This window comes from Eptesicus fuscus, chromosome 3 (assembly GCF_027574615.1).
Source record: "Eptesicus fuscus isolate TK198812 chromosome 3, DD_ASM_mEF_20220401, whole genome shotgun sequence".
In the NCBI taxonomy this organism is placed as follows: Eukaryota; Metazoa; Chordata; class Mammalia; order Chiroptera; family Vespertilionidae; genus Eptesicus; species Eptesicus fuscus.
In genome coordinates this window covers 51,497,876-51,525,278 of record NC_072475.1, presented here as the reverse complement: position 1 = coordinate 51,525,278, position 27,403 = coordinate 51,497,876, and the positions used below count along the sequence as shown (strand labels likewise).

The 27,403-nt window shown below is 49.9% G+C and overlaps 1 protein-coding gene and 1 long non-coding RNA gene across 2 annotated transcripts; one reads left to right on the top strand and one right to left on the bottom strand.

The window, feature by feature from the left end:
* Positions 1-7,759: 7,759 nt before the first annotated feature.
* Positions 7,760-10,267, bottom strand: HES1 (hes family bHLH transcription factor 1). Its single transcript, XM_008151612.3, has 4 exons — positions 9,904-10,267; positions 9,676-9,771; positions 9,346-9,433; positions 7,760-8,674 (listed from the first exon to the last, which is right to left on the bottom strand). The coding sequence occupies exons 1-4, from the start codon at positions 10,009-10,011 to the stop codon at positions 8,124-8,126; spliced, it is 843 nt and encodes a 280-aa protein (XP_008149834.1). The 5' UTR covers positions 10,012-10,267; the 3' UTR covers positions 7,760-8,123.
* Positions 10,268-18,299: 8,032 nt separating this feature from the next.
* LOC129147885 (uncharacterized) lies at positions 18,300-23,794 on the top strand. The gene is made up of 3 exons (XR_008555101.1): positions 18,300-18,395; positions 18,895-19,008; positions 23,292-23,794. It is a non-coding gene; the product is annotated as an uncharacterized LOC129147885 (long non-coding RNA).
* Positions 23,795-27,403: the final 3,609 nt, after the last annotated feature.

Genomic DNA, 27,403 nt, shown 5'->3' with positions numbered 1-27,403 from the left:
CCACACTATCCATCCCCCTATCAGTGTTCTCCACCTTAGTCACACCTAGGGTGGGAAAATGAAGTCATCAATCCAGCAGGCTCAAAAGAAAGGCAGAACCAGGCAATGAGGGGGTTCATACCGAGGCTGCAGTTGGAGGGGCATGTATTTAAAACAGAACAAGTTTCCAGGGAGTCCAGTGAAAGTCTGAGGAGGGACCCATCCAATTAGGGAAAGCACGGAGCTGAGATCTGGACCTGTGGCTAGAGGTTGTATACTGAAAAAGAAAACCTGGCTTTTTAAAATTTAAGTTGAATTCAGCTCAATATCAGTTTAGCTGTATTTCAACACAATCGATTGTTTGAAACTCAACTTCTATTTCTAAGCCAGTGTATGTGTTTAAATATGATGATAGCCTTGGGTCTTTGATATGGGAGCTGTTGCAACTATCTGAAGCAAGAACAACATTTTAAGTTATTCTTTTGAACTGTTCCCAGCATCAAACTGTTTCAAAATGTCTCTTCTTTGGATGCATACTCTCTGTTTTGAACTTAAAATGAAATCTCAAAGAGATCACATGAAAGTAGTTTCAGAATTGTCTACATAATTATGTATTACTAGAGGCCCAGTGCACAAAAATTCATGCACTCAGGGGAGGGGGGTTCCTGGGAGCCCTCAGGGGATGTCCAACTGAGGGCTTAGGCCCGCTCCCCATGGAGCTGCAGTCTGCCTCCCTCTGCGGGAGGCAACCAGTGGGCCAATTGGGTGATGGTGCCGGTGGCCAGTGAGTGGCCAGCCGCACCCCCCTACCCCCCCCAGCTCCCCCACCCTCCTCTCCGCCACCAGTCACTGCCACCCCCCCAACCCCCCCCCCCATTGCTGTCCCCTCCCTCTGCCCACTGGCACCCTCCTTGGCTGGCCTGGTGCCACCCACTCGCTGGCCCCGCCCCCCCGCTGACCAGGTGGTTCTGCTGTTTGGTCGATTAGCATATTAGGCTTTTATTATATAGGATGTTCCCCCTCCAATCTGGGCCTCCCCATTTTGCTCCTCTCCCAAACTCCAAAACAAGAAAACAAAAATGACACCAATGAGTCTTTGGTTTCAGGGTTCTTTAGAGACTTGTTCTCCGCTGCAAGGCATTAATGGACAATTCCACAATTACTCTGTTTTGTAGAGTTTTAAGGGAAATATCTATCGGCTCCTGCAAGATTCTGTTTGTATGAAAAGAATAATATAGGTCCCAATTATGGAACAGAAGACAGGAAAAAAATAACTTTGTGTGCTGAAAAGTATTTGTTCTTCCCAAATCTGGGGTGTGGGAAGCCTTCCCACAAGTTTTGTATCCCATCCCTGATCCTAAATATCTACTAGGTCTTCACTAAAATGAAGAAATGCCTTAGACACTTTTATACTTACTTTTACTCTGAAATGTCACGTATGGCAGTGGCTTCTGAAACTGATTTTACATGGCATTTGCCCTGTCGTTGCCCTGTTAAGGAATAACATTCCTGTTTTACATTTTGATGCCTTAGGGACAAATTTTATGGCTCAGGGGAAAAGCTGATAGAGGGAAACTGCGTGGCAGAAAACATGAAGTCATGGGTGGTGGTGTTTGTCAATATCAATAGGATTTTTCCAGGCTAGAGTTTTTTATAAACTGGATTTATAAATTTCAGGTCTCACATTGATGACTAAACCAGCAAAGTTAGTTTAACATGAAAACAGATCACATTAGTGAATAACAAAATAGTAAGTTACAAACAGTGCTCTTTAACATCACCATCATTAAGTGATATTTTCAATTCTAAGGGGGAAAATGCATTGATTCCTGCTGGACTCAATATAAATATATCTGGACATAAAAAGAATAGTAACAGTAAAGCCTTATTATTAATTTAGACTGAAATTATTTACGTGGGCTGCAATCATGGCTGCTCTTATTCTTACTGTAAAGAAAGATGAATAGTATATATGATATTGCAAGAGCCACGTTTTACCTGCTTGAGAGAATACATTCTTTACGTGACTTTAATGCATTAGTTTTATGACAGCAAGTGCTTTTGTAAGCTCTGAATTCAGACCCACTACAAGTATTTGCAAAGTTTCCTAATTTTCCTGTTGGATATTTAAAATTCAGAGTTTCCACTAATTCAGACTGACATCCTTGTTTAACCAGACTAATTCAGCAAGTGTACCAGTGGAAAAACTCTAGCCAGTTGGGGAAATATGTTTCCTGGGTGGAAAGAGTCCTGATAACCAACAGACCACATTCTCCATTCAGAAGAGAAGTGGGCAAATAATAATAATTAAAAAAAAAAAAAGCAAGTGGGCAAACGGACAAGGTGGGAAGACATTTCTTAGGATGAAGAGGAAAAGTGATGGTATTTTTAACTCTTGCTAGTCTGTTTTCCAAGTAAGATAACCAGACATTGTGAGAAGATCCCATCAGATGCAGCCTCCTTGGATGTGCCACACAGTGGGCATAGTTCTCACTAACAGGGCAGGTCTCCAAGCATCTAACGTGTGACCTATTTCCTTACAGCAGTGGGACTACAATGCCCATCCTTTAGGTCTGTTACCACATCTTTAACTGCAGATAAATACTTGGTTGTAAAATCATCCCAGGACTTGGTTGAAAGTTTTGAAATATGCCCCATGTAGGCTCTTATAGCCATAGAGCACATGTTGAACTGTAGCCGGCACAGAGAAGCATGCTGAGCAAAGAGAATCACTGACTGTGGAGTTGAAAAGGACTTCCGGTCTAGCCTTCTCACAGAATCAGTGAGGAAACTGAAGCACAGTGACTTATGGGGACTCGCTCAGCATCTCACAGGGAGTGGCCAATTTGAAACCAGGATTTTGTGACTCTGGTTGAGTTCCTTGACTTCATCCAGGTGATGATGCAGACTCAGAAAATATTAGCATTGTAAAATAATTAACCTACAAATTAACCATTTGACAACAATTTTTTTTTTAGGTGGAATTTGACTATTTACTGTCCCGGGAATATCTATGGTCACAAAAATTCACAAAGATTCATCATAATTTGGAGGACCAAGAAGTTACCTGTCATGACCTGTGACTTTCTTTTGTACCACCGTGCACACTACTCTTTTATGGCATTTAACACAGAGTAATTATTTTTTTAAAAACTGGTCTGTCTTGCCTACCAGACTGTGAGCTTTATAGCTACAGAGATTCTGCCTTTCTTCTCCCTTATTCCCATAGAGTGTGACTCAATAATTATTGAATGAATACTTGAAATTCAGAAACCAAGGAAGAAGCAGTGATCCTTTCGTATGAGGCCTGGTGCAATTACAAGCCGATCCTGAAATCGCTGGGCAAAGGCCAGGACTGGGTTTCTTATTTGGTGAACAAACGTCACCCTGGTTGTTTAAAAATCGTCACAGCTGACATAAGTATTGAGGACTTATGTGCCAAGCACCCTTTTTTTTTAAATCCTCACCTGAGGATACTTTTCCATGATTTTTAGCGTGAGAGTGGAAGAGAGAGGAAGAGAGAGAAATATCGATGTGAAAGAAACGCATGGAGCAAGCGTCCCATCAGGGCCCTGGCAGGGAGGAGCCTGCAGATGAGGTATGTACCCTTTACTGTAATGGAACTGGGACCCTTCAGTCCGCAGGCCGACTCTACCCACTGAGCCAAACCAGCTAGGGCCAAGCACTGTTTTTAATGCTTTATGAACGTTTACCCATTTCATCCTCACAAGCCTATGAAATACTATCCGAAGAGCCCTAAGTCCCAAATGTGGCACAGAGTTACAAAACTGAGGCAAAGAGAAATGAAGTAATAATTTACCTTGGTTTTACAACCTAAGCATCCAAAACCAGATCATGCGCTTTTATATGCGCCCCCCCCACCCCCACCCCCAGACTACACTGCACTGAGCCAGGACTGATGTAGACAAGGTAGCCAGCCTTCTCTTATTCTTTTCTTACCTCTAAGCCAATGTATGTATTTGAAAAGTGAAATATAACAACCACGGGCGAACTTCCTGACATTTCCCCAGACTGGACCTATCTGGTTTTCCTTCACCTTCCTATTCCTCTCTCTTCCTGTTGAACTCATCTTTCACCTCTCCACTTCAAGTGCCAACTCTCTGAAAACCTTACCTGGTTTCCTCTCCAATCAGAATTAATCCCCGTGCTGAGCTGCCCTTTGTTCAAACTTCGGTTTTTGGCACTTCCCACGTCACGCCTGGGCTGAGTCACTGCCGTGTGCATCTCCCTAGCTAAACCGAGAGCTCGGTGCGGGCAGGGGCCGCGTGGCACCTCCTGGTGCCCCTCCAGCGCTTGCAGAGGCTTTGCGGCGCCCTTAGTAGGTGCTGGGTTTTGGGAAAAGAGGCTGATTGTTTAAGGAGTCCAGAGTTGCCGTCTGGTGACTGTCTTTTTTTGGGGGACGCCTCTGCGGGCTGAGAGGCCCCCGCCCCGCCCCCACTCGCCCTGCCTGCCCCGGCCCTGGCCCGGCCTCCCGCTGGGCAGCGCTCCGCAGGCCGCCGGGGCCTCTGGTGCCCCGACACTGGCCTCGGCCCAGTTTCCCCGGCTGCTAACCACGGCCGGGAGCTACCGGGAGAACTGGAAAAACACTGGCAGGCGGCCCCACCCCCAGGCCCCGGCGGGCCGGGCGGCCGCGTTTCTGCGGCGAGGGCCTGCTGCTTGGGAGGCGCTGGGGCCCGGGGCGGGGGAAGCGGGGGAGGCGGCCGGGCGCGGGCGGCTGCCTGCCTGTCAGCGGGAGCGGGCGCGGGCTCGTGTGTCAGCGGCTCCCTCCTCCCTCCCCCGCCGCCGCCCGCCCGCCCGCCCGCCGGGCCTCCCGGCCTCCCGCCGCCGCCGCCGCCCGCTCCCCCCGCGGCCTGGCAGGCTGCCGGCTGCACAGGCGGGGGTTCGCGCCGTTCTCACGACCTCTCAGGTTGCCTGAGCTCATCTGGGAGCTATTCATTTCCTGCCAGAAAGCAGCCGGGCCTGCTAAGCAAACCACCTTGGCCGCAGGGCCGCCGGGGCTGGCCCGGTGTGGCCGCCCTGGCCTGCTCCCGCCCGGCCGCGGGCCCCGGCCGCCTCCCTGGAACCCCCGGCCGTCCCGGCGGGCGGGCGGGCGGGCGGGCGCGCGGCGGGGGCCGCTCGGCCGCCCATCTGGTTGCACTTAGGAGCCGGGAGGAAGCTCGCAGCGAGTAGTTACCGGCCAAGGGGTGTGGGAAAAGTTAATTGACTTTAATGACAGGTTTCCCGGGACGGTGGTGACGCCGAGGGGGTCCAGTTTAACCCCTGGGTCCCCACTCCAGAAACACGGGGGGTGGGATGGGGAGCGAGGAGGGGCGCCTCCCGGAGTCGCGCTCATTCACCATCTAGGGAAGGCTCCTTTCTTGACCTAGGAGAGCCCCCCTTCCAGGCCAGCGGCTTTCCCGCTCCCGGTGCCAGGGTCCCTCCGAGAGGGTCTCCCTAGAGAGGCTAATGCGGGGGCGGCCCAGGCCCGGGGCCCGCATCCGGACCTGGAGCTAGGTGCGGAGCCTTATCTCCTGGAGCCATCAGCACTGCCGGGGGCCGGGAGAGGGGCTGCTGGGTGTGCCCCGAGGCGGAATCAGTAGGCCGGTCCCAGGGATCCCGGTGAGGGTGGGGCAAGACTGAAGTGGTCTTTGAAGCTTCGCCTCTCCCCCAACTAAGGACTCCAGAGACAGCCTGGGTGCAGGAGGGCACAAAGTCTTAGGAATAAACCCACTCACGTTACGGATGTAGAATTGTCCCGGAGAAGGGAAGTGACTCATGCAAAGTGACCCTGAGTTTTGTAGCAGAGCTGGCCCAAGAGCCTGACAAATCCCCATCGGAGCCCAGGGTCTCCCCTTCTCCATACTGTACAGAAACACATGCCTCACCTAGTAATCTAAACCCGTATTTCAGGGAAAATGCCACTTTTATTGTCAAATGAACAAACGTTTACTTCTTTTTTAAAAAAATTATTACTCCTCTCCCCAAGATATCTACCTACTGTTGATATTAATAAAAATTCACCTTTAGCACAGGGAAGCACAGAGACTTAGTTTAAAGTTGGTGTCGAGATTGCACTGGGCCGGGCGTGGCGGGGGGATGTAGAATTTTTTAAAACACAAATGTGCTTTTATAAAAAGTGGGACTGATGTCTCCATTGTTACTGCCAGGACAGTTAAGGATTTCTAGTGGGGCCAGAAGACAAGTTTACCGAATGAAGTATTGGAGCTTAGGTTGGGAGTCTTGATAGAGCCATTGTTATGATGTTTGCATTTAAACAAGAGGGGAATCGTGGAAATTTATGATAAAGAAGGGTGTGTGTGTGTATTTATTTGGGCGGAGGGTGTAATGGACCCTTTTCACATACACGAAATGAAGCAAGTAGAAGCCAAATTTTAAAAAGTATCTTTTAAATCTCTCCCTCTGAGTCTGAAGTTGGATAGAAGGTATCTGAGGAGGAAACTAACCGCCGTCTGCTAGATCATCCCTTTGATAGAGCTGCTCTCCACACTGGCCTGTGGGAAAGGCCAGAGAAGGCAGGGGAGGCGGTAAAGCTTTTGAAACGAGACAGAAAATCGTTGGTTTTATCTTTGTTAGGAAGGCTTCAAAGATTGATCTCTCCCGCCTCATCCTTCTCCTCCCAGAAGCCCTTCTAAAGGAAGGGGGGTGGGGGGGGAGGCGGGTGGTGAGAGGAGACCGGCGGGAGGGGCCTGGCTGGGAGCAGGACTGGCCGGCAGTGCGGGAGGAGGGCGCGCCCGCCAGACCCACAGCGCCGCTGATGTGTCTGGTCTCGTAGGGCTCGTGGTTTTCATTTCCCCAACACCTGGATGCAGTCAAACACCTGGCCAAATCTGACAAAATCTGACAAGCCTTTGTGATGGGATTTGGAAGAAATTCCCTGCAGATCCTGGCACAGTTTAAAGCTGTCCGCTTTGAGTTAGGACTTGTTAAGGAGGGTTATGTGAGCTGAAACCCGAGACAAGCCTTTTGCTCCTATCTGGAGCCCACATCTTGCCTGGAAATGGGGCATGACCAAGCGAAGGGGTCGCTTGCTGTTTGTATTAAAAGGGGGAAGATGGCCTGTGTGCCTGCCAGCTCGGCCCCCACATGCTTTCTCTATTAGAGCCAAGCACAGAAACTTATCAAAAACATATGTCTGGTGTTAATCATCTGGACTTGGGCTCCACATGGGAGTCTAACTAGCTGTCCCTTGGCAGAAGGAATCTGTTGACCTTCTCAGCTTGCTTGAAGAGGGTGCAGAGAGGCATTTCAGCTTTTGGATGCTGGTACGAGGGAATGTCTAGCTGAACCTAAGGACTGGCTAATTAAAGGAAGACTTCAACACTTGAAGGTTGGAGGCTGCACTGGTTAAGAGTGTTTTTACTTTGAATGTTGGTAAGCTACCCCCGGGGGGTAGGGCTGCAGGAGCCTCCCTTAAAGTGACCTGGGCAATGATACTAGATCCATTAACTTCATGAATTCAGTTCCGTTCAACCTTTCTCAGAAGGAGCAGGTACACTGAATGACCTACCCAACTATAACTAAATATTTGAAATCCTTTAAGAAATTTATCACAAATTGATCAGAGAAGCCATATCCCATGGGTTCTTGCAAATTAAATGGAATATAGTTCATGATGAAAGGTTTGATGGGTTTTTAAAAATATTCTTTGAATAACAAAAGAACCAGTTCCTGAATTCTCAGATTACATGTAATTCAAATTCTGCCAAGTGCCTTTATTTTTTTCTACATATTCTGAAATAATCAGTTCTAAGACATAAAAGCCTTCACTTTTTTCTTTTATTATATTTTCTCAAATAAACTTCCCAAAAGGAAGATATTTTAAGAGCATTTTCAAACATCTTTGGCATCACATAAAAAAGAAATCTCGTGTAAAAAACGAAATGTCATCTGAACTTTTATAATACAAAGGCGCAATCCAATATGAACATATAAAATATATACAAATATAGTGCATGGTCAGTCACTTAATACAGCTCTCTACAAAAAAAGTAACTTTTTAGAAATTAAAAAAACAAAGTAACCAATTAATCACAAAAGTTCTCTTCTTTCCCAGCATCCAAGTTCCTGTTTAGTGTCCCGAGAGAAGAGAGAGAGGTTGAGTTTAGGGGGAGGGGTGGCCTGGCTCAGTTCCGCCAGGGCCTCCACATGGAATCGGCCGTGAGCGAAGGTCCGCTGGAAGGCGACACTGCATTGGGTCCCACGGAGGTCCCGCTGTTGCTGGTGTAAACGGGGATGACGGGGCCACTGTGAGCGAAGGCCCCATTGGGGATGAGGAAGGCGAACTGGCCGTCTGGAGCCGGCACCACCTGGAAGCCACCGAACACCTTAGCTGCCTCTCCAGCGGGGCTGCCCAGCTTGCAGGGCGCGCCGCCGGGAGGGGGCGCCGCGCCCCCGGGGATGGGCACGAGTGGCGGCGGCGGCGCGAATGGCGCGTGCTGCGGACCGCCGGGTCCTGGCGGGGGAGGGGGCGGCGCCTGCAAGACTGGGTGCGGCTGCCCGGGGTAGGTCATGGCGTTGATCTGGGTCATGCAGTTGGCCAGGTGGCCGAGCAGCCGGGTGCGCACCTCGGTGTTAACGCCCTCGCACGTGGACAGGAAGCGGGTCACCTCGTTCATGCACTCGCTGAAACCCGCGCGGTACTTCCCCAGCACGCTCGGGTCTGTGCTCAGCGCGGCTGCAGACCAGAAGGAGACAGACAGGTCACCGAAAGGCCCTGGCCCCGAGGCCACCGCCTCCGCCCTGGGAGGTCCCCGCGGCGCGCCTTCCTGACCACTGGGCCCGCAGAACTGCCTCCAGCTAGGGTGGGTGGGTTTAGCAAAACTATCCACTTCTCCACACTAGCTTGGCGACTTAAGCCAAGACGCTCCTTCTCTCCATTCTTAATCACTGGATTTAAACCGATCTCGGCCCTAGATCTACCCCCCCGACTCGCCCCCCCTCCCCCACACACACACTCAGCGCGTGCGATGTGACCTTGGGTAATGCCCTTCCCGGCCATCCGAACCTCATTTCCCCTTCTATAATGGGGGAGGAGGGACTGCTAAACCAGAAGACCTCCAGGCTCTACGCAGCTCAAAACGCCTAAGCCCTTTGGCCCCCACCCGCTTTCCCCACTGCCAAACCGCCCGCCGCCCTCGCCGCTGCAACCACTCTCCCTCCCTTTCCGGAACAGTAACAACTTGGAGTTGTGGCTATAAATAAGCCCCAGACCGTGGGAACGTAAGAGTGAGCCAAGGCAGTAAAATGTAGCTGAATGCCTCTCACAACCACGGGCGGAAGTCTGGAAGAAATCACCGCCCGGTGAGAGGGACGCCCGCAGAGGGGGATGCGGCAAGCCGCCCTCACCCGTCATCTGTGCCCGCTGCAGGTTCCGGAGGTGCTTCACTGTCATTTCCAGAATGTCTGCTTTCTCCAGTTTGGAATGCCGCGAGCTCTGCACAGAAGAGGAGGCAAGGAAGGCAAGTGAGACCCCCGCCAGCAGCCTCGGAGTGCTGGGGGTCCCTCCCACGGCGCCGACCTCCCCAGACCCCCATTGAAGGGGACCAGCCCTCTCCCGCCTCAAAGAACGCAATGCTGGCGGGGAAGATCCGCCGGTGGGAGGATTTCATTCTTACGTAGTACCTGAGAAATAGTATTTCACTTATTAAAACTAAAAAAGCAGCATTATCCACTTACATCTTTCTTAAGAGCATCCAAAATCAGTGTTTTCAGTTGGCTCAGACTTTCATTTATTCTTGCTCTTCGTCTTTTCTCCATAATAGGCTTTGATGACTGTAAAATAAAAAGTCCTGAGTTCCCATGGGATCTGCCATTTCGCCAAGGGGGTTTTAAGGGATAAAAGACCCCACCCCCACCCCAGCTTAATTTCTTGGGGCTGCAGAGAGATACAGGTACTGCCCTTACCTTTCTGTGTTCAGATGCTGTCTTTGGTTTATCCGGTGTCGTGTTGACACTGGCTGGAGTAGCAGCCACCGGGGACGAGGAATTTTTCTCCATTATATCAGCTGGCATTTTCTGTTGTTGTTGTTTTTTTTTAATCCCTAGAGAATTTTATTTTTGGAGTCCTTCAGACACACATAAAAAAATTGTTTTATGTCCCTTTTATTCGAGACTTTCACAAAATTACTGAGCAAGTGCTGAGGGTTTATTATATCTTATGGCTACTTGGAGATCGGTAGCGCTATTCCAGGACCAAGGAGAGAGGTAGATAGGGGATTCCGCTGTTATCAGCACCGGCTCCGGATCCTGTGTGATCCCCAGGCCCTGGCGGCCTCTATATATATCTGGGACTGCACGCGAACGGCTCGTGTGAAACTTCCCAAACTTTCTTTCCCACAGTAACTTTCAGCCAATGGGAGGAGGAGACACGCGGCACCGCTCGTGGACCGCGCCCCCCCATTGGCCGCCAGGCACAAGGCCTGGCGGCCAATGGCGCGCGCCTGAGCCCGGGGCACCGGAGGCTACAACGTCAATCAAAAGGATTTTAACCCTTTGATACTATCCCTGCTGGGCTTTGCTTTAGGCAGGATTTTTTCCGCATTGGTTTTGCTCTAGTCTAGTTTATTTCTTTGGGGGCTACGATCTTTGCTCTTCATTTCCTTTCAAATGGGTAATAGAGCTGCTTTGACGCTAAGTTAATTTGAAAAATATTTTTAAAAGGTTTAGAAGGACAGGGTAAAAGATTATACTTGCAGTGGTTAAAAGAAAAGGGGGAACGTGTGCAAGGGTGTGAGTTACCGAAACATCTAAGTAATTTCCCGCTCAGACTATACATTGGGGGCAGGGGTGAAAGTCGATCATGCAGAAAAAGAACAAAAGAAAAATATATGTCCTTTTGTCATGCAGAAAAGGGACAAAATGCCTCCCACCTTACATTTGCAGGTTGTTCAGAGCAAGGTGGTTTTTGATCCTCACCCTTCATTCCTCTTCAGGAGTTGGGGCTTGGATCCCGCTCTTCCTCTGGAAATAATCAGAATAATTTCCAACTGGGCTAAAAGGAAATAGAATTTCAAATGAAAGATGAACAAGGAGGACTTTGATGGCAATGCCTCAGGGACGCGCCATCTCCACTCTTTCCCTTTCCACCCGCAGGCTTTCGGTTCTCTGGCACTTAGAGGTGGTGGGCTGTGCAGGAGCCTCTCCCCTCCTCCTCGCCGGGCGGGCGGCGGCGCAGCCTCAGCACCAGGCGCACGCGGGCCCTTTAAGAGCTACACCAGCCGAGCTGCAGTTTGACATCAGCCGGCCGGCGAGGGCGCGCCTGGAGCCGGAGCACGTGCCAGGATGTTTTATTGCCGCCGCGGCTGCGGCCGGGGCCGGGAGGATGTGTGTGTGCGTGCGTGTGTGAGTGTGTGTGCGCGCGCCCCGGGGGCAGAGAGGCGGGGGGCGGCGGCGGGCGGCGGAGCGCGGGGGCTGGTTCCTGGTCCCCAGGAGAAGCCAAGAAGGTAAATAGCAGCTGCTGTGCTCGAGCCTGGGAAAACTCCGCCCCCTGCCCCTGGCCAGGGCTCATTGGCGCGCGCTGCGTGTGGGGTGTGTGTGTGTGTGTCCGGGGGCCCCCTCCTAGGGCTGGGAATCCGAGGGGGCGGCGGGCGGGCTGGGAGCCGAGCCCCTGCGCTTGCTGCCCCCCTCCCCCGCGTTCCCCCGGCCAAGGTCAGCCCTTCGGGGCGGGGAGCGCAAGCCCCAGGGTGGAGAGTGGGGAAAGATTCCAACTTCCCACTCCACCCCTGATTTCAGGCTTGGGGTTTTAACTCGGGCGAAAGCCTCACTAGCAACAGCCCGGGGGAGGGGTGGGGGCCTTCTTGTTTGCTCCATGCCCCGGCCAGCCCTCCTTCCCTCCCCCCGCGGGGCCCCGGGCGCCCGCCGCGGTCACGAGATGCCTGACCGCACTTAGGAAGCGGCCGGGTCAGCCTCCTGCCTCCGCTCGGCGACTGCGGTTAAAGCGGCTTCGCGCCACCCGCCTCTTCCCGGGGTCCAGGGCGGCCGGGCAGCTCCCCCTCACTGCGCCCGGGAGGCCGCCGGCGGGCGGCCGGGAGGAGGCGGGCGGCGCGGGCGGCTGCGTGCTGCCGGCTGGCCGGGCCGCGCGCCGCGAGGAGCCGCCGCCGCCGCCGCCGGGTGCCACGTGGCGGGCGCCGGGCCGGGAGCGCCAGGGCTCTGGCGGCGGCCTCCCTGGGGGATTTGCCGCGCGGGGCGGGCGACGCGCACTACCCCGGCCTGCCGGCCGCCCTTCCTCCCTCCCTCCCTCCCTCTGGCTCGCCTGCCCGGGTCGTCCACCCCTCGCCCCCACCCCCTCCGCCCTTCCCGCCGCCCGGGAGCTCGGCGCGCTGTTCCGGCGGCTCGGGGCAGCCTAGGCGTCTTGTTTGATGTCGCCCCCCTCTTTCCCCCCCGCCCTTCCCCAGGCTTGGAGGCCGCTGAAGGCCTGGCACACATTTCTCAGACACTTCATTCCTTCCTTCCTCCGAGCTCCCCACTGAGATAATGTTGTAAATGATTTCACCACATCTCCTCCCGGTTGAGATTAGGCGATTCCTGACTCTGGGTGACCTTGTGCAAGCCCCCCTCTTTCTTTCATTATGGAACGCCACTGTATGCCAGACAGTGTGTTAATCCCCCGGATTACCACGTTGAGAGAGACAGTGGCAGCCTACAAGGAGTTTCCAGTCAACTCTGGAGGCAGGCAGACCCTGATTTTTTGATTGATGACCAGGCATTCCTCTACCATTCCTTTCTCTTTGGGCTTAGATGATGGCCGGAGAGATCAGGAGAACCTAAAAGAAACACTAATGCATACATGAATGGGGAACAGTATTGGTCTATTTGGGGATACAGGAATGAGTAAGATAGGTGTTACCCTCAGGAAGCCCACAGACTAGAGTAGAGATACTATATCCATAAGTGCAACTAATGTCTATTTCCCAGTATATTTCTCTGGTATGTCCTAGGTTCAGTAGAGACAGTTATATGTCTAGACAGAATTAAAATGCTGAGGAGGTTTAGGATGATTAAATTACTCATAAGTTGGGGTATCCTGGAAGACTTCCTGGAGGAAGTGGCCTATGTTTTGTATCTTAAAAAACAGGATTAGGGGCATTGGAAATGTGGTGAGTCATGGGGCCGGGGAGGGTGGAAGTACCCATGGCGTTTAAGTCATAGACTGGAACTTGGGGTCCTCATTCAGGGAAATGATTTGGACCCCAGGGTGTGTGACTGGGAGGATCATAAGAAGGGACTGAAGGAGGAGGCTTGAAGGTATGTCACAAGACCCTTGGATAAAGGACTCTGGACTTATCTTTAGACAATGGAAGGCTATAAAATGCTCTTGAGCAGAGAAGAGACATTAAGGTTCTCCTATACAAAGATGGCTCTGGCAAAAGTGTGGAGAGTGGGTTGTAGGATTTGAAGGCAGCCCAGTTAGGAGGTTCAAGCCAGTAAAGGAGGTTCCTAAGTGACGGGTGTAGGCTGATACTCTCCCGGAGGCACCTGCCCAGAACCAGCTCACTGGGCAATGACTGCACACTGTCCAATGATCCAAGTTCAGTGGAAACCTGCCTTCCCTTTAATGCACCCCTTGTGACCTGGAGTCTAACTAAGGCAGTGGGCGGCAGACGGCGGCTCGCGAGCCACATGACTAATGAGTTTGCCAACCACTGACCTAGACTCTCGATTCCAATAATTACAGGCTATTGTTCCTTGTGATTAAGCCCCTATCCCAGTGGTCGGCAAACTCATTAGTCAACAGAGCGGCAAACCGCGGCTCGAGAGCCGCATGTGGCTCGCGAGCCGCAGTTTGCCGACCACTGAACTAAGGAATCCTTGTGATTTTTACCATATTTACCTTCCAAGCCTCATTTCCACCTTTCAGGACAGCCCTCAAGTCTGCAACCAAATCTTAGCTCATTGCAGGCTTGATTTACTCATTCTTGCCCCTCAGGCTACTCTGGGGGGGGGGGGGAGAGAGAGAGAGAGAGAGAGTTAACACTGCAGAGCAGGCTGTGCCCTATCATGTTCTGAAGAAATGATGAACAATGTCTCCTTTGTTGACCTGCAACCTGGGCCAAGGGGGTAGTACTTTGCTTTGTTATTTTAAAGAGATGGAAAAGTGATGATGACAGAAAATTGTCTGTTGCTTTTGAAAATGGTGGAGTTTTCCTGTGTGTTTGAAATCCTCTTGGTGAAAGGTGATGAGCCTATGAAGTTACCCTCCTTTCTGCCATGCAGACGTTGTAGGCTTCTTAAAATGCTTCTGCTCAGCATCTGAATTTTTAAAAACGGCCTAAATACTCTGACCCAGATTCTTCCGAGGAACTAAACTCCTCCAGGGAAGCATGTTAACCCTTTCTAGGTTTCCCCCAAAACTGAGAGTCAGTAACTCTTCCAGGAAGCTCTGCTATGACATTGACTGCTGTCTGCTCTTGGGCCCTAACTAACTAGCTGGGTATACCATTCCTGCCCTTTCTAGCCTAAAAGTCTTTTTTTTTTTTGGTCTAACTTCCATCTCCTCAGGATTGGGCACCCTGAAGGTGCATGGAGAATGTTGAATGAGTATTGAATATAGTCAAGTTAGGGTCTTACTGCAGTGCGTGCAGCAGCCTCCTTAGTCAGTGAATCAGCAACTTGTTTCTGGCTACTTTAGGAGTGTGTAGATTGGGAGAATGAGCAACTAACTAACTCTCTCTCTCTCTCTCTCTCTCTCTCTCTCTCTCACACACACACACACACACACACACACACACACACTTTTAGATAGGCAGACAGGTCAGTTGAGTAACCAAAAATGTGCCATGAATTTGTGTTTGGGCCAAACAAACAAAGATAAAAACCAACCCAGGAAGTTGCTGGCCCTCCACCCTAACTGTTTAAGAAGAAAGCTTCTTTGCAAATGTGCTCACAGACTATTTTTCCGTATCCTTTTCCTGGGCAGTGAAAATAGCACCACGTTGACACACTCTCCACCCCTTTCTCAAGTGGAGAATTAAGCTCCTAAACTCGAGAAAAGACTTTGGATTTGGAAGGCTCCTCTTAGATCGCAGCGACCTTTATTTTTCAGTCATCCTCCTTTCTCTCCCAGAGCAGAGAGAATATTGGACCGTGTTCATCAGCGGTCACGTCTTTGATCCCACTGTGAGACCAGCAACTCACAAGGCATCTTTGCTACTGTATCATGCCCGGTTGGTAGGACCAGAGGCTGCTGTGTTTCCTCTTTCCCCTTTTCTGCTCCCAAGAAGGGTTCTTCTCTGTCTTATTGCTTCACCTGTTTGCTTTAAGCCTTAAAACAAATAATGCATCCACATGTAGTGAGATTCCCCTTTGTCCTGGAGTATCTGAATGATTTGTGGGTTTGGTTTAAAGCTACAGAAAGGAGAGAGAGCGAGAGAAGAAGAAAAAAAGGTATTTTGCCTGAGGACTTGAAGCTCTCCCCCCTTCCCTCCCCCCCCCCCCCCCTTTTCCTCCGCTTGACTGACTTTCTCACACTCAGATTCCCTGCAGCCTGCCAGAGACGTGGTCGCGGCCCTGCCAAGAGCTATCTGGGAGAGCTATTGAAAGAGCCTTGAGTAAGCACACACTGGGCGGATTTTCTCCTCCCCTTGGTACCTGCTCCGCACCTGTACCGGGAGCAGTCCCACACATATCACCTGATCGCAGCCCTTTCAGAGACCGTGAGAAAAATAAAGTCCAGGATAGAAGAGATGTTTGTCGTCTCTCCGGGGCTGCAGCCGGCTCCCTGCGGTCCCGGTGCCCAGGAGCAGCACATTCCAGGCCTGCGGTGCTTGCCTGTTTGCCTGTGCGCGTGCGGGGTGGGGGGGCACCACAGCACGAAGGGGAGGGGAAGCCTGAGATCACCTTCGTAATGTCTGCCTGGCTGCCTTTGTTTTCTGGCACCTGCCTGACGGCTCGTTTTATGATCCTTTACTAGAATCATTATTATGGTTCTTCTAGACAAGAGTCCCATCTATGCGCGTCACAGCAGGACTCATAACTGGGACTTCTTACCTTACGGTTCATGGATGAACTCCCGGAGAGCCTATAAAGCTCGTGAAATGGAATTCAAAATTGTTCTCCATGAATACTTTTTGAAAGAACGAATGGATGTGTTATTTTTTTTTTTTTCCCTGAGGAGGGGGTCCATAGCTTTCAGCAGAATTTCAAAGCATTTTTGTGACCCCAAAAGACTGAGGGAACTGAGCCAGACAGTCACCACTTACAAGTGGATACTCAGCTGCAGAGAGGGCAAGGGACTGGCTCAAGGGTCCCCAGTACCATAGGCCAGAGTGGGGGCTAGCCGCCAGCGGGGAGCTCTTTCGGTCACACCACAGTCCTGTGGTCCTGGGTCAGTTTAGGGTGGGGTTACAGAGGGGGCTATCACCGCCAAAGCCTGGATTGGAAATAGACACATTAATAAAGACACTTTGAATTTCCAGAACTTTTTCTCTGTCTTAATTCGGAGGCACGGGAGTTGCTCTGCACCCAGTTTTTGGGTGGCAAAGGGATAGGCTAGAAAGCCAAGGGTCCAGGCAGAGACGAGGATTCCCTAGAGCTTGGAGCCAGAGTCCTGGTTGCCGTGCGGGGGCATTACAAACGACTGCAGCTCTGCAGTCCACCTTCGATAAAAATAAGTCGCTACTTCTGAACAAAACTGCTTAGTTGGTTCCCGGCCAAGCTGGGACCTTGGACGGCTAGCTGCGGGTGGAGGTGGAAGACAGAAGCTTTCAACATTGGCTAACAGCAGCCTGTAGTGCTTTCCGCCACCCCCACCGCCTCTTGGAAAACTCGACTAGAGCCAGAGAGACCACGGGAATGTGTGCTTTCTAACGGGCTCTGAAGGAGGATGGTTGCCAAGAAAGCCTTTCCCAATGGGGTGGGGGCAGGGCGCCCTTAACTCCCACATTTGGCCTGGCCACAGCAGCGTGGTGGGAAGGCTCTGAATGTGCTCTTGGCTAACCTTTTACCCTCTGAGCAGCATTGCAGTGAGGCAAGCCTGCAAGCCCGGGATACAGGAGGTCGTTCCCGAGGGATCTGACTTGTACCCTTGTGTGTAAAAGGCTCAGAACTATACCCTGGCTGGTGACTGGGGGCGGGGGGGAGGGGGGCGCTCTGGAAGGCCCAGGAAGGGAGGCAAAGCCTAGCCCCTTTCAACCCAGGACATGCGTTGGTTTGGATTGCTGATAGTTGTTCAAACGGGGATATCAGACCAAGTTTCTCAAAAAGTCACAAACAAAAGCAAAACTCAGCTAGCCAGGAAAACTACTTAGGTAAAATTTAGGGCCTAAAAGTAATATGGGGCAAATGTGTATAACATTTTAATTAAAACCACCGTCAGTATTATCTCTGCATTGTCTCTCAGAGCAAAGGGGAGAGAGGAGGCAGGGGAAGGGACTTAAACAGCGACTGAATTGGCCCCTCATTGAAGGCATTGGAAAACTGAGCCCAGGAGGAAGTGACTTGCCCAAGGTCAGGCAGCCTCCCCAGAGAAGGAATAGCAAAGCCAAAATAGGCTCAGGTTTCCTGCCCACCAGTCCAGAAAACCGCCCCACTGTATCTCTATATGAGAACATTTTGAAATGCCATCTACAGCAAGTGAGTAACATTACCACGAAAGACGGGTTTTCCGGATGAGCTACGTGCTGGTGAGTGATTTTGGTGGTATGACAGAATATGCCCAGCACAGAGCACGGTTACATTTCAGGCTTGCTGCGTTGTAACTCCCTCTCGGATATGCTCATCACTCCATAACCTCTGGAAAAGGAGGGATCTTGACTTCTGAGTCCCAGGAGATAGGAAGCCACTTAGAGGGCCCACACAGGACAATCCTCTTGCCTCATGTCATCCCTTCTTTCTTACAATGGCCAACCTGTTTCCTTTATTTGTGCTCGAAAAGGAAGGTTGGGGGAGAGAATATTTCCAGCCCTGAATCTGTGTTCTGTCAATACTAGGCTTGTGTTAGGCCCAGAGAAGGTGTGATGCTGGTGATACAGTGAAGGCCTTGGGGCACGATCACATCGAGCTGCTGGCTGACTCACATTTAGCAGAGGGAAAGGGGAGAAATAGAAGAGATTTTCCCAGTGGCCTATGAATGGTATTTGCATGTGAAGTATATACAGAGGTGGGCAAAGGTAAGTTTATAGTTTTTTGTATATGAAGCAGTTCATCCTCATATTATTTACTAATTATTGTATTTATTTGTATCATTATTATTATTATTATTTTGTATCCTTACTTACGATTCATCTTTTAGGTAATGACGGCTGGTAATTTAACCTATTTTTGCCCACCCTGTATTTTCCTTTTGGATATCAGGCTTAGGGAATGAAGAGAAGATGTTCGGGCAGCCGCCACAGATGCAGCGTAAGCCTGGTGGGCGCTGGCATGGTTGGGGCCTTCTGGTCTCTTCCACGGAGTTGGAGGTACCTGTTTCCCTGCTTTGTTGAACTTGACAGTTGACAAGGCACTTTTTAGTCCATTGCGACATGTTGTCATTACATATAGCCTTATGATCTAGAAAGACTTTGGTGGGAGGATGGGGGGGAGAGACAGGATTCAAGTGGTCAGTGCAGGAGACATTCGACGGGGCCCTGGGCTACGGGGGGCACAGGGTATAGGACAGATGAGCTTTCTGGAAAATAGTACCTCTAGAGCAGGGGTGGGGGACCTTTCCTCTGCCAAGGGCCATTTGGATATTTATAACATCATTTGTGGGCCATATAAAATTATCATCTTAAAAATTCGTCTGCTATATTCAGTCAGACATTTAATTAACTCGCCCCTAATGCCTTGGCAGGACCAGACCAAACGATTCTTGGACCCTATATGGCCCTGAGGCCTCACCTTCCCACCCCTGCTCTAGAGAGACAAGGCTGGGCAGGGAGCTTAGAGGCCAGGAGAGAACCGCATTTTCTTTCTCAGCCACAGGTGACAATGAGATTTCCAGAAACCGGAACAGAGGGGACAACTTGGTGTAGCATATTCGTAATCCAGAGGATGCATCTTTGGAGCAAAGAGGAAAGGTCCTTCCTCTTGGTGAGAAGCCGGGGGTGGAGGGGGGGTTGGGGAGGAGGAAAGTCAGGAGAAGAGATCTCACGGAGCAACAAGATGATTGAGCAGGTTCTGGGAAAGACACGGAAAGGTGATGGCCGTAGTTTCTCCTGGGCTGAGGCTGGAGCTGCTTGGTTCAGCATCCAGTGCCTTCTGGGGGGATTTCCTGGAAGGCCCTCGGCAAGGGAGACCAGGTCTGTGACCGAGGGCCCTTGTAGAACTCTGGAATCGGCATCGCTTTTCCTCTCTAGTTAGCTTTGCTCTATGCTGTCTGTATTGCTGTCAGCATAACATAAAGTCCCATGGCCTGGACCAGGTTCAGGGGCTGCTTGGGTGAGACATTATGTGAGGAAGAGAAAAGAACCTCCCTTTTTGCAGGGTCGGACTACCACGGCCAGCCTTGACTGAAATGCCAGAGGAGCAGGGGAGGGGAGCTCTGTGTGACATGCTGGTGTGTGGCCGCCTGCCTGACCCAGGGAGGGCCCCGAGAAAGTCCCAGCGTGTTACTGGCTTCCCGAGGAGATGGCCACGCTGTGCACCTCTCACACATGTATCCAGCTGGGGCCTCATCTCGCTGGGCTCCCACAGTCACAGAGGGCCCAGTAACCACGTTCGAGTAGTTGCCATCGTTGTCCGGGGTGGCTCTTCAACCCTCTGCACCCTCATCACCTGCCCGCAAAGTCTGGCACCTGGGACAGACCCAGACGGCGTGTCTAGAAGTACCTGCCATCAGACAGATGGGAGGAGTCTCCGCTTATTTTCTCTGTGTCTGGTGAACCTGTGTTGATGGTAGTCAGACAGTACAGTCAGGGGCTTAAACCATCCAATTTCCAATGACCCGAACTTAACTTGAATTAACTTTCAAATATTTGAAGAATAATTGCATAAACGAACTTTGACTTAGGTATGTCTTATTGGCAATGTCATGGAACCCTCAGAGGGTCAGCCTGTTTTCCCGTTTTCTTTGGTTGCTGAATCAGAGGGCTGGATTAACTTTGACCACTCCTGGTGACTACCTCTGGGCAGCCAGGGTACCCTTGCGGACAGCCCTGCTCTGTTGCAATCCGGTGAATTTAGCGGAGTCTATGGCTGTCCGTGTTTCCCCAGGCCTATCTTTATTGATGGTTATTAAAGACACACCACCACATGGCCATATGAAAGTACAAAGCAATTCCCAGGGTAAGGTTCGTGGGAAGAAGTGAGATACTGAGCTCCCAAATAATTCTACTGTAATCGCCGTCTGCCATATCTGTGTATAGTTAATAAGTAAGATTTAAGCAGGCAGGTTCCCCCACTGGGCAGCAGATGCAACGGCAAGAGAGGCCAGTGGGAGATCCCTGGTCCTTCTGGAAACTGGGAAGGGAACTGAAGAGGAGGACACCTGGGACAGGAGAGTCTGGTGGGCAGTCGCTGAAGCGGGCAGGTCCCCAGGAGGAGGGCCATGGCTTACCTCTGCGTGTGCCCTCAGTCTCTCTATGCCACCCCTCATGGAAGATTCTGCATAACCAAGAAGTAGAGAGTAATCATGCCCAGACACACTCGGTTCAATAGGTGTAAACACCACACACAAAACCACCTGTTTTTATCGAGCACCCCACCACACCTGCTGTTTTACGATGCTGAGTGATATTGATAAAGGGGCTATAAAGGCGAGCTGAAATGGCCTCATGTTTAAATAGCACCTTCCTCTGTGAACTTCAAGTGTTTTACAGCTGAGATTTGACTGACCCGGTGACCATTTCTTATAGGAATGTTGAACACATATCTCTATATCTGTTCAGAAAAGAGACTCTAGCAAGTGGCTAAAAAGTAAAGACTTTGGAGACTGACGACCCTGGTTCACATCCCAGCTTGTTCGCTTTCTGGCTAGGGGACATGGTCATTCGGTACCTCAGTTTACTTACCGGTTATGTGGGGAGACATTCATATTACCAGGTTCATTATGAGAACCACTGCATATAATGTGCTTAGAACAATGCCTGGCATATTGTAAATGCAGTGTACCTTGTCAGCTGTTTTTAGCATTGCTATATACGTATCTTGGACGAGTAACATAGGTACCCTCATTCATCGGAAAAAAGTCACAAGATGTTAATATTCGCAAAGAAATGGACAGCCGCTGTGGTAAATTGGTCCATGAGTATTTGACAAAGCAGAAGCTCCGGCCGGTATTTTATGAATCTCAGGCTGTGGGAGCAGGACAAACCAAAAAAGGGATCTGGCTTCTTCTCCTTTCCCAGGGAGGAGGGTCTCTACCACCCTAGCGCTGTGGTTGCGGCTTTGTCTGTGGCCGATGTAGAGCTTGGTGTGGCCTGGCCCTGATCATTGAAATGAGCCTCGGGCCCACGGAAAGCAGAGTTCTGGTGGAGGCAGGGGCATCAGCAAGATGTGTGGGTGACTCCTCCCCCCACCCCCGTCCCTCCTCCCCGGGAAGGAATGGGGCGGCTGCAGAGGGACACAATCCAAAAGAGTTATGTGAACAAGCCCTCCCGGGACCCCAGTTGCATTTATATGAGAGAAAGATTGGTGGGCAAGATGACTGTCTGAGGTCTTTCCTGCTCCAGCAGGTTCTTGTAGATGAGCATATAATGTATGGTCCAAACTGGGACACTCTTGAGTCTTAGGAGGTAATGCTTTTAACAATTATGTCAGGACAACTGGCATCAGCTGGGACATGTGGCCATCGTACTTCTGTGGGCCCATGACGGCATCTGCTAGTTTCTTCATCCGTCTCTTCCGTTATCTTTTCGTCAGGGATGCTTCCTGAGAAGAAATATTCTTCCCCAGTCACTAATGTTTTAGCACTTCAACATCTGTGGAAGGTGATGCCATTGATCTGCCTTCCACAGAGGTAGGAGCCCCATTTTTGAACCTAGAGTATAAAGGAGAAAGCAGGGTCAGAGGGAGGCCCCCTGACGGTTGGACGGTTGTGCTCAAGGTATGCTTGACATGACTTGGCTGCTTCTTCTGTAGACTGTGTGTGATCTGAGCTTCCTCCCTTACCAGTTTACACTCAGATTATGGCTGCTGCACAGGGATGCTACCAGGGACTCTTGCACCTACTTACTATGGCTGAGCACATCTATTTTTCTTAGGCACGTGAATGTGGAAAAACGAGTGCTAACATTTGAAATGCAAGCCATTGTTTCATAGCGGAAGGAAGACCCCCAAAGGAAGGAGCATTTTCCCACATGAAATAGTTACCCTTTTAGCCTTGAAGTTGACTGAATCTTTAATAGAAAAAAAAAAAAAGAGCACAACACCCAGAAAAAATTTTTTCAAATAGGTCAAAGTCAAGGTTTGCTCTGTTAATTCCCTTAAAAAAAAAAAAAAAAAAAAAGGAGACAAAAAGAAAAATGGCTCCCTTGCCTGAGTGGTCTTCTATGTGCCTATTTAATGATTAATAATACCTTGTTGGGCTATTGTTTGATGTGGCCTCTGCTGGTTTGAACAGGAGAATACTGATTCACTCGTAAGGCATTTATGAATCACGAGTGTTTACCCTGAAACAATAAATGAAAGGGGAAGATGAAAAAACACCCAAATATGCTGAATTCTTTGACTAAAAACCGGAGATAACCCTGTGTGGGGTCCACCGCTTTCTCTCGGAGAAGAAAGGTTGTGTACAATGACCAAGACTAGGGCTTTGGAGTTTTGTGGATTTTTTCCCTTTCACTTACTGATAGGTTTGAGCCAACTTTCCCACTCCGTTTCCGTACAACGTGCATTCATTTTCTTCTGATCTGCCTTTTGACCCATAATCCAGAGGGGAAGCTGGCGCCCTGCCTTAACTTAAGTGGGGCTGGTGGGCTGAAGAGAAGGGATTCACGAGGTTAAGAGACCTGCCCGGCCTCGACTGGACAATGATGGGGAAGGAGGAGTCAAAAGATGACAGCTGGTTTGTTGACTGAACTATGTGGACCCTTCTCCCACATTCCACTTTGAATAATAACTCCTAGACTTGTTCCCCCTTCTTTCTGCCCCAACGCCTAGAGTTCAGTGAAAAAAGACTTCCAGATTTTCCCAATGATGCTTAAATATATTTTTATATTTTGAGATAATTTTAGACTTATAGAAAAGTTGCAAAAGTAGTACATAGGGCTCATTTATACCCTTGAATCAGCTTCTCCGGCGCTACCATCTTATACAACGATGGAGTGATCATTAAAACTAAGGAAACCATCTTGCTCCAATACTGTAACTACAGACTTAATTCAGATGTCACCATTGTTTTTCCATTAATGTATTGTGTTTTCTTTCTGTTCCAGGATTCCACAGTGTGCTTAGTTATCTTATCTTCTTCATCTGCTTCACTCTGTGGCAGCTCCACCATCTTTCCTTGTCTTTCATGACACTTTCAAGGGTCCTAGTCAGTTGTTTCATAGAATGTCCTCCACTGGGGTCTGTCTGACGTTTTCTTGTGGCGATATTGAGGAGCTGCATTATTGAGAAGAATGCCCAGACGTACATGACGTATTTCACTGTCGTTAAACAAGATAACAAGGTTAAGATCGTTTCTCCAGGATTGTCTATTATCAAGTTACGCCTTTTTGTATTTCTTAAAAGCTTTTTTGGGGTGTGTGTGTAATATTTCAAAGCAATGCAAATATGCTATTACACTTACACTTCTGCCTACTAAATCTATCAAAGGATCTCACCTGTGGCAATGAATATTGTGGCAATCTAAAAGTCATGTTATTTCCCTTATTCCTTCTACATTTATAAATTGCAACTCTTCGTAAGGAGGAGTTGCATGATGTTACATTGTGATAAAGCAGAAATAAAAAAATAATCTATACCCTTGGAGCCTAAATTTTAGATGAAAAGATAGACAAGCAAAATAAATAAGTGGATTTGATAGTATATTGAATGGTGACAAGTACTGCAGAGAAAAATCAAGTAAGGGAGGAGAGATAGAAAGTGCCAGGAGGTGCAGATTTAAATTGCATGGTCAGGGAAGGCCTTAGAGAGAAGACTTGAAGCAGAGGAGGGAGCCAGTGTGTGAAGCTTTCTCCAGAAAAGAAACAGCAAGTACAAAGGCTCGGAGGCAGGACCACATCTAGCCTAAGTACTCTAAGGAAGCCAGGAGGCCAGAGTGATGGGTGCAAAGTGAGCAAAGTGGGAAAGGGAGTGAGAGAGTGATGAAGCCAAAAGTAACGGGGCCAACTTTGCAAAGTTGCAAAGTCCTGCAGGCCTGAGGACATTCTAATGACCTGGCTATTAATCTGAGGAAGGCAGGAGCCATTGCAAGATTTTTAGCAAAGAGGCCACATGATGTGACTTCATATTATTAAAAGATCTGCTCTGTGGTCGGCAAGGGCAGAGGCAAGGAGACCCTGCTTGGGAAGCTATGACATCATCCAGGTAAGAGATGGAAGTGGGTTGGACCAGAATGGTAGCAAAGAGGTGATTGGATTGTGCATGTGTTTTGACAGTAGAACTAACACTGCTAAGAAAGGTCTTCAGCAGCCTTGGGCCACCTCCTGAACGCCCAGGGCATCTATCCTCCCTCTCCCACCTTGAAGTGGGGCTTCAGGAATAAGATTGAGAAGCACGGGCTGGCCACCTTGAGTCTAAGCTCTGCAGTCCCTCATTGGAGCCTTCTTTATCTGGGTCTACCTGCATTTTCTCTGCACCCCCACTTCTCTCTGCCCCAGGCCCACCTCTGCCCAGGCCAACTCACCACCATTTGCTCACCGTCTCCCACCCCTGCTCTGCCAAACAATAGCCTTCCCCTCCTTTAAGGTTCAGCTTTGCCACTCCGAGCCCCTCTAGGAACACCTTCCCTCTTGGTTGTTGACACTAACTAGCGTCTGCTTCACAGGCGCAGCCCCTGGAGATAAACAGGCTCTCAGACACCCCTGCAGCTCAGGGACTCTTGAACACAGAGCCGGCACCGAGCACTTGGTTGGCATGGTGCTTGGTTTGTTGGTATATGGCATACGGTGGAATGAAAACATTATGTTTCCTCTTAGTCATCCAAGTACATTTTGCATTATACTTCACATATATTCTTTTTTTTTTCATGTAAAAATAACTGGTTTTGCCTCTCCCTCTGCCCAATCTTTCAAGTGAAGTTAAAATTCCAGAATTCCTCTTGTTGGTCCAATCTGTGTCCCTGGGGGGAGGGGGGGGTCCTGTGTATTTCAGCTTGAGAAGTCAGATGAGGAGTACAGGGAGAAACAGGCATCACTGAGGGTTGAATGTAAAAAAATGCATATGGTTAGAAATTTTAAGCAGTACAAAAGTAACCCAGCCCAGTGGCTCAGTGGTTGAGCATCGACCTATGAATCAGCAGGTCACGGTTTGATTCCCGGTAGGAGCACATGCCCAGGTTGTGGGCTCAATCCCCAGTGTGGGGCAGTCAGTGGTTCTCTCTCATCATTGGTGCTTCTATCTCTTTCTACCTCTCCCTTCCTCTCTGAAATCAATAAAAATACATTTTTAAAAAAGTAACCCTTCCATGGGTGGCCCCATCCCCCAAGCCGTGTTCTAGAGGCAGTCACTCACTCCTGTCCCGTACATACCCATTCGGAAGTGGCTAGTGAACAGTCAGGGGCTGGTAGTAGACAGTCACGATCAACTACAGGTAACCCGAGTGCCGTGAAAACCAGCCCTGGCTCTGCATTTCCCGGGGCTGAGGCAGCTCCATGCGGAAGGGCTGGCTCAGCACAGCCAACCTGCCATTTTGATGGTTGTCTTTGGCGCAGACCACACAGGGGTGAGTTTGCAAAGACACCCCACTCAGTGGGATTGGGCAGTGGGTACCACCTCCTTTGGCTCTGGTGTTGTGCCCTCACAGGGAGATTCGTTGTCACTGAGATTTCCCAGGTTGGCCGTCATCTCTCCCTCAAAGTCAGCCAGGGGAACACGGCCAGAAGCTACATCAGGAAGAAAGGCCAGTGGGAGGAGGGGTGGGGGAAGCCAGCCCCCGAGCTGCGATTACAGCAATGCAGGGGATTACAGGGAGTTTCAGGGGGAGCTTTACCCCCCACCCCACTCCTGGGCTCACCTGAAAGGCGGCCCTCTCCCTCCACCTTTCCCGTGGGAATTCGGCGCAGCCAGCAGAACCCCTGAACTCTGCTGGGCCACTGCCAGCAACTTTCAAGCCGTTCCCCCTGCCGACTACCGTGACATGATGTCGTTTTTTATTGAGGCAAGATTAGATTTTTTTTTTTTAAGTTTTCAAAAGTGTGGTTCACATGATCTCTAGTACTTTTCCTATTGCTTGAAGACCACAGAGCTGCCAATTTCAATTTGCTTCAGCTTTTATCACTAGAAGAAGCTTAAAAGAAAAAAAGAAAGGGGGAGAAAGGCTGGATGAAAATATTCCCCTGGGCCCTGGCAGTTAGTATGAGGGTGGCAGGGGACACACGCATCGCTCACTCCCTTTTGTGTAACTGGTGTAACAGGAAGATGTCAGGAGATTGAAGCTGGGACTGGCTGCTGGACAGCACACAATGTCCTGTAGAATGAAGGGTTTTTATGCCATAGCCAGAAAGGGAACGTGCAGCATGGAGTCAGTCACAGTAGCCAGGACAGTATTAAAGAGAATGCTGACCTCTATGGAAATAGGTAAAATAAACTCAGGAAAGGTGTTCTTCCTCTTAATTCTAATTTTATTAATTCTTCTCTTTGGAAGCAAGATTTCCCATTTATTCATCCAACATATTTACTGAGCACCTACTATGTTGCTGGGAATGCAGGATGAATAAGGCAAAGTCCTGTTTTTAAGAAAAACGGGAGAATACCTATTTGCAGGGATCATGGTTTTTCAGATGCCAACTCAGCCCTCAAAATGGGTGGTGTGATGGAAAGTTAGGAAAAACGTGAAATCTAATCCTATTGTTTTGGCATAAAATCAGAGAAAGAGGTCTGGAGGAATAAAGGACATGCTGGGAAAATAAATGTCTCCCACTCCATCGGGATCTTGGAGGAGAAACAACATTTAAATATCACCACCATTGACTTTCAGATTCCTAACAGTCTGATGATCCCCACACCAGCCTGTGAAGTAGGGAGGGGCAGCATTCATCACAGCTCTGCATTGCACATGGCTCATGGTAGGTGCTCAGTCAGTGTTTGCTGAGTGACTGTGGGTAAACCCCCAATTTACAGGGCGGGACAGGTTCAAGAGTAATCAGGAGATTGATCCTGAGTCATCTGGTAGTAAGTGGCAGAGGCTGGAGTACACACATCAAGGCCCATCATTCCTCCTAGAGGCACCACTCTCTGGAGATTTCTCCAAACTACTGCCCTTCCTTTGACTGGCAGGAGAGTGACTCTGGAGTCAACATCCCCCAAGGTTGCAGTGAGTTTTTGGAGAGTAATTCCAATGGATGGAGGGCAAATTGACCACAACTGTGGACAGGACACGTCA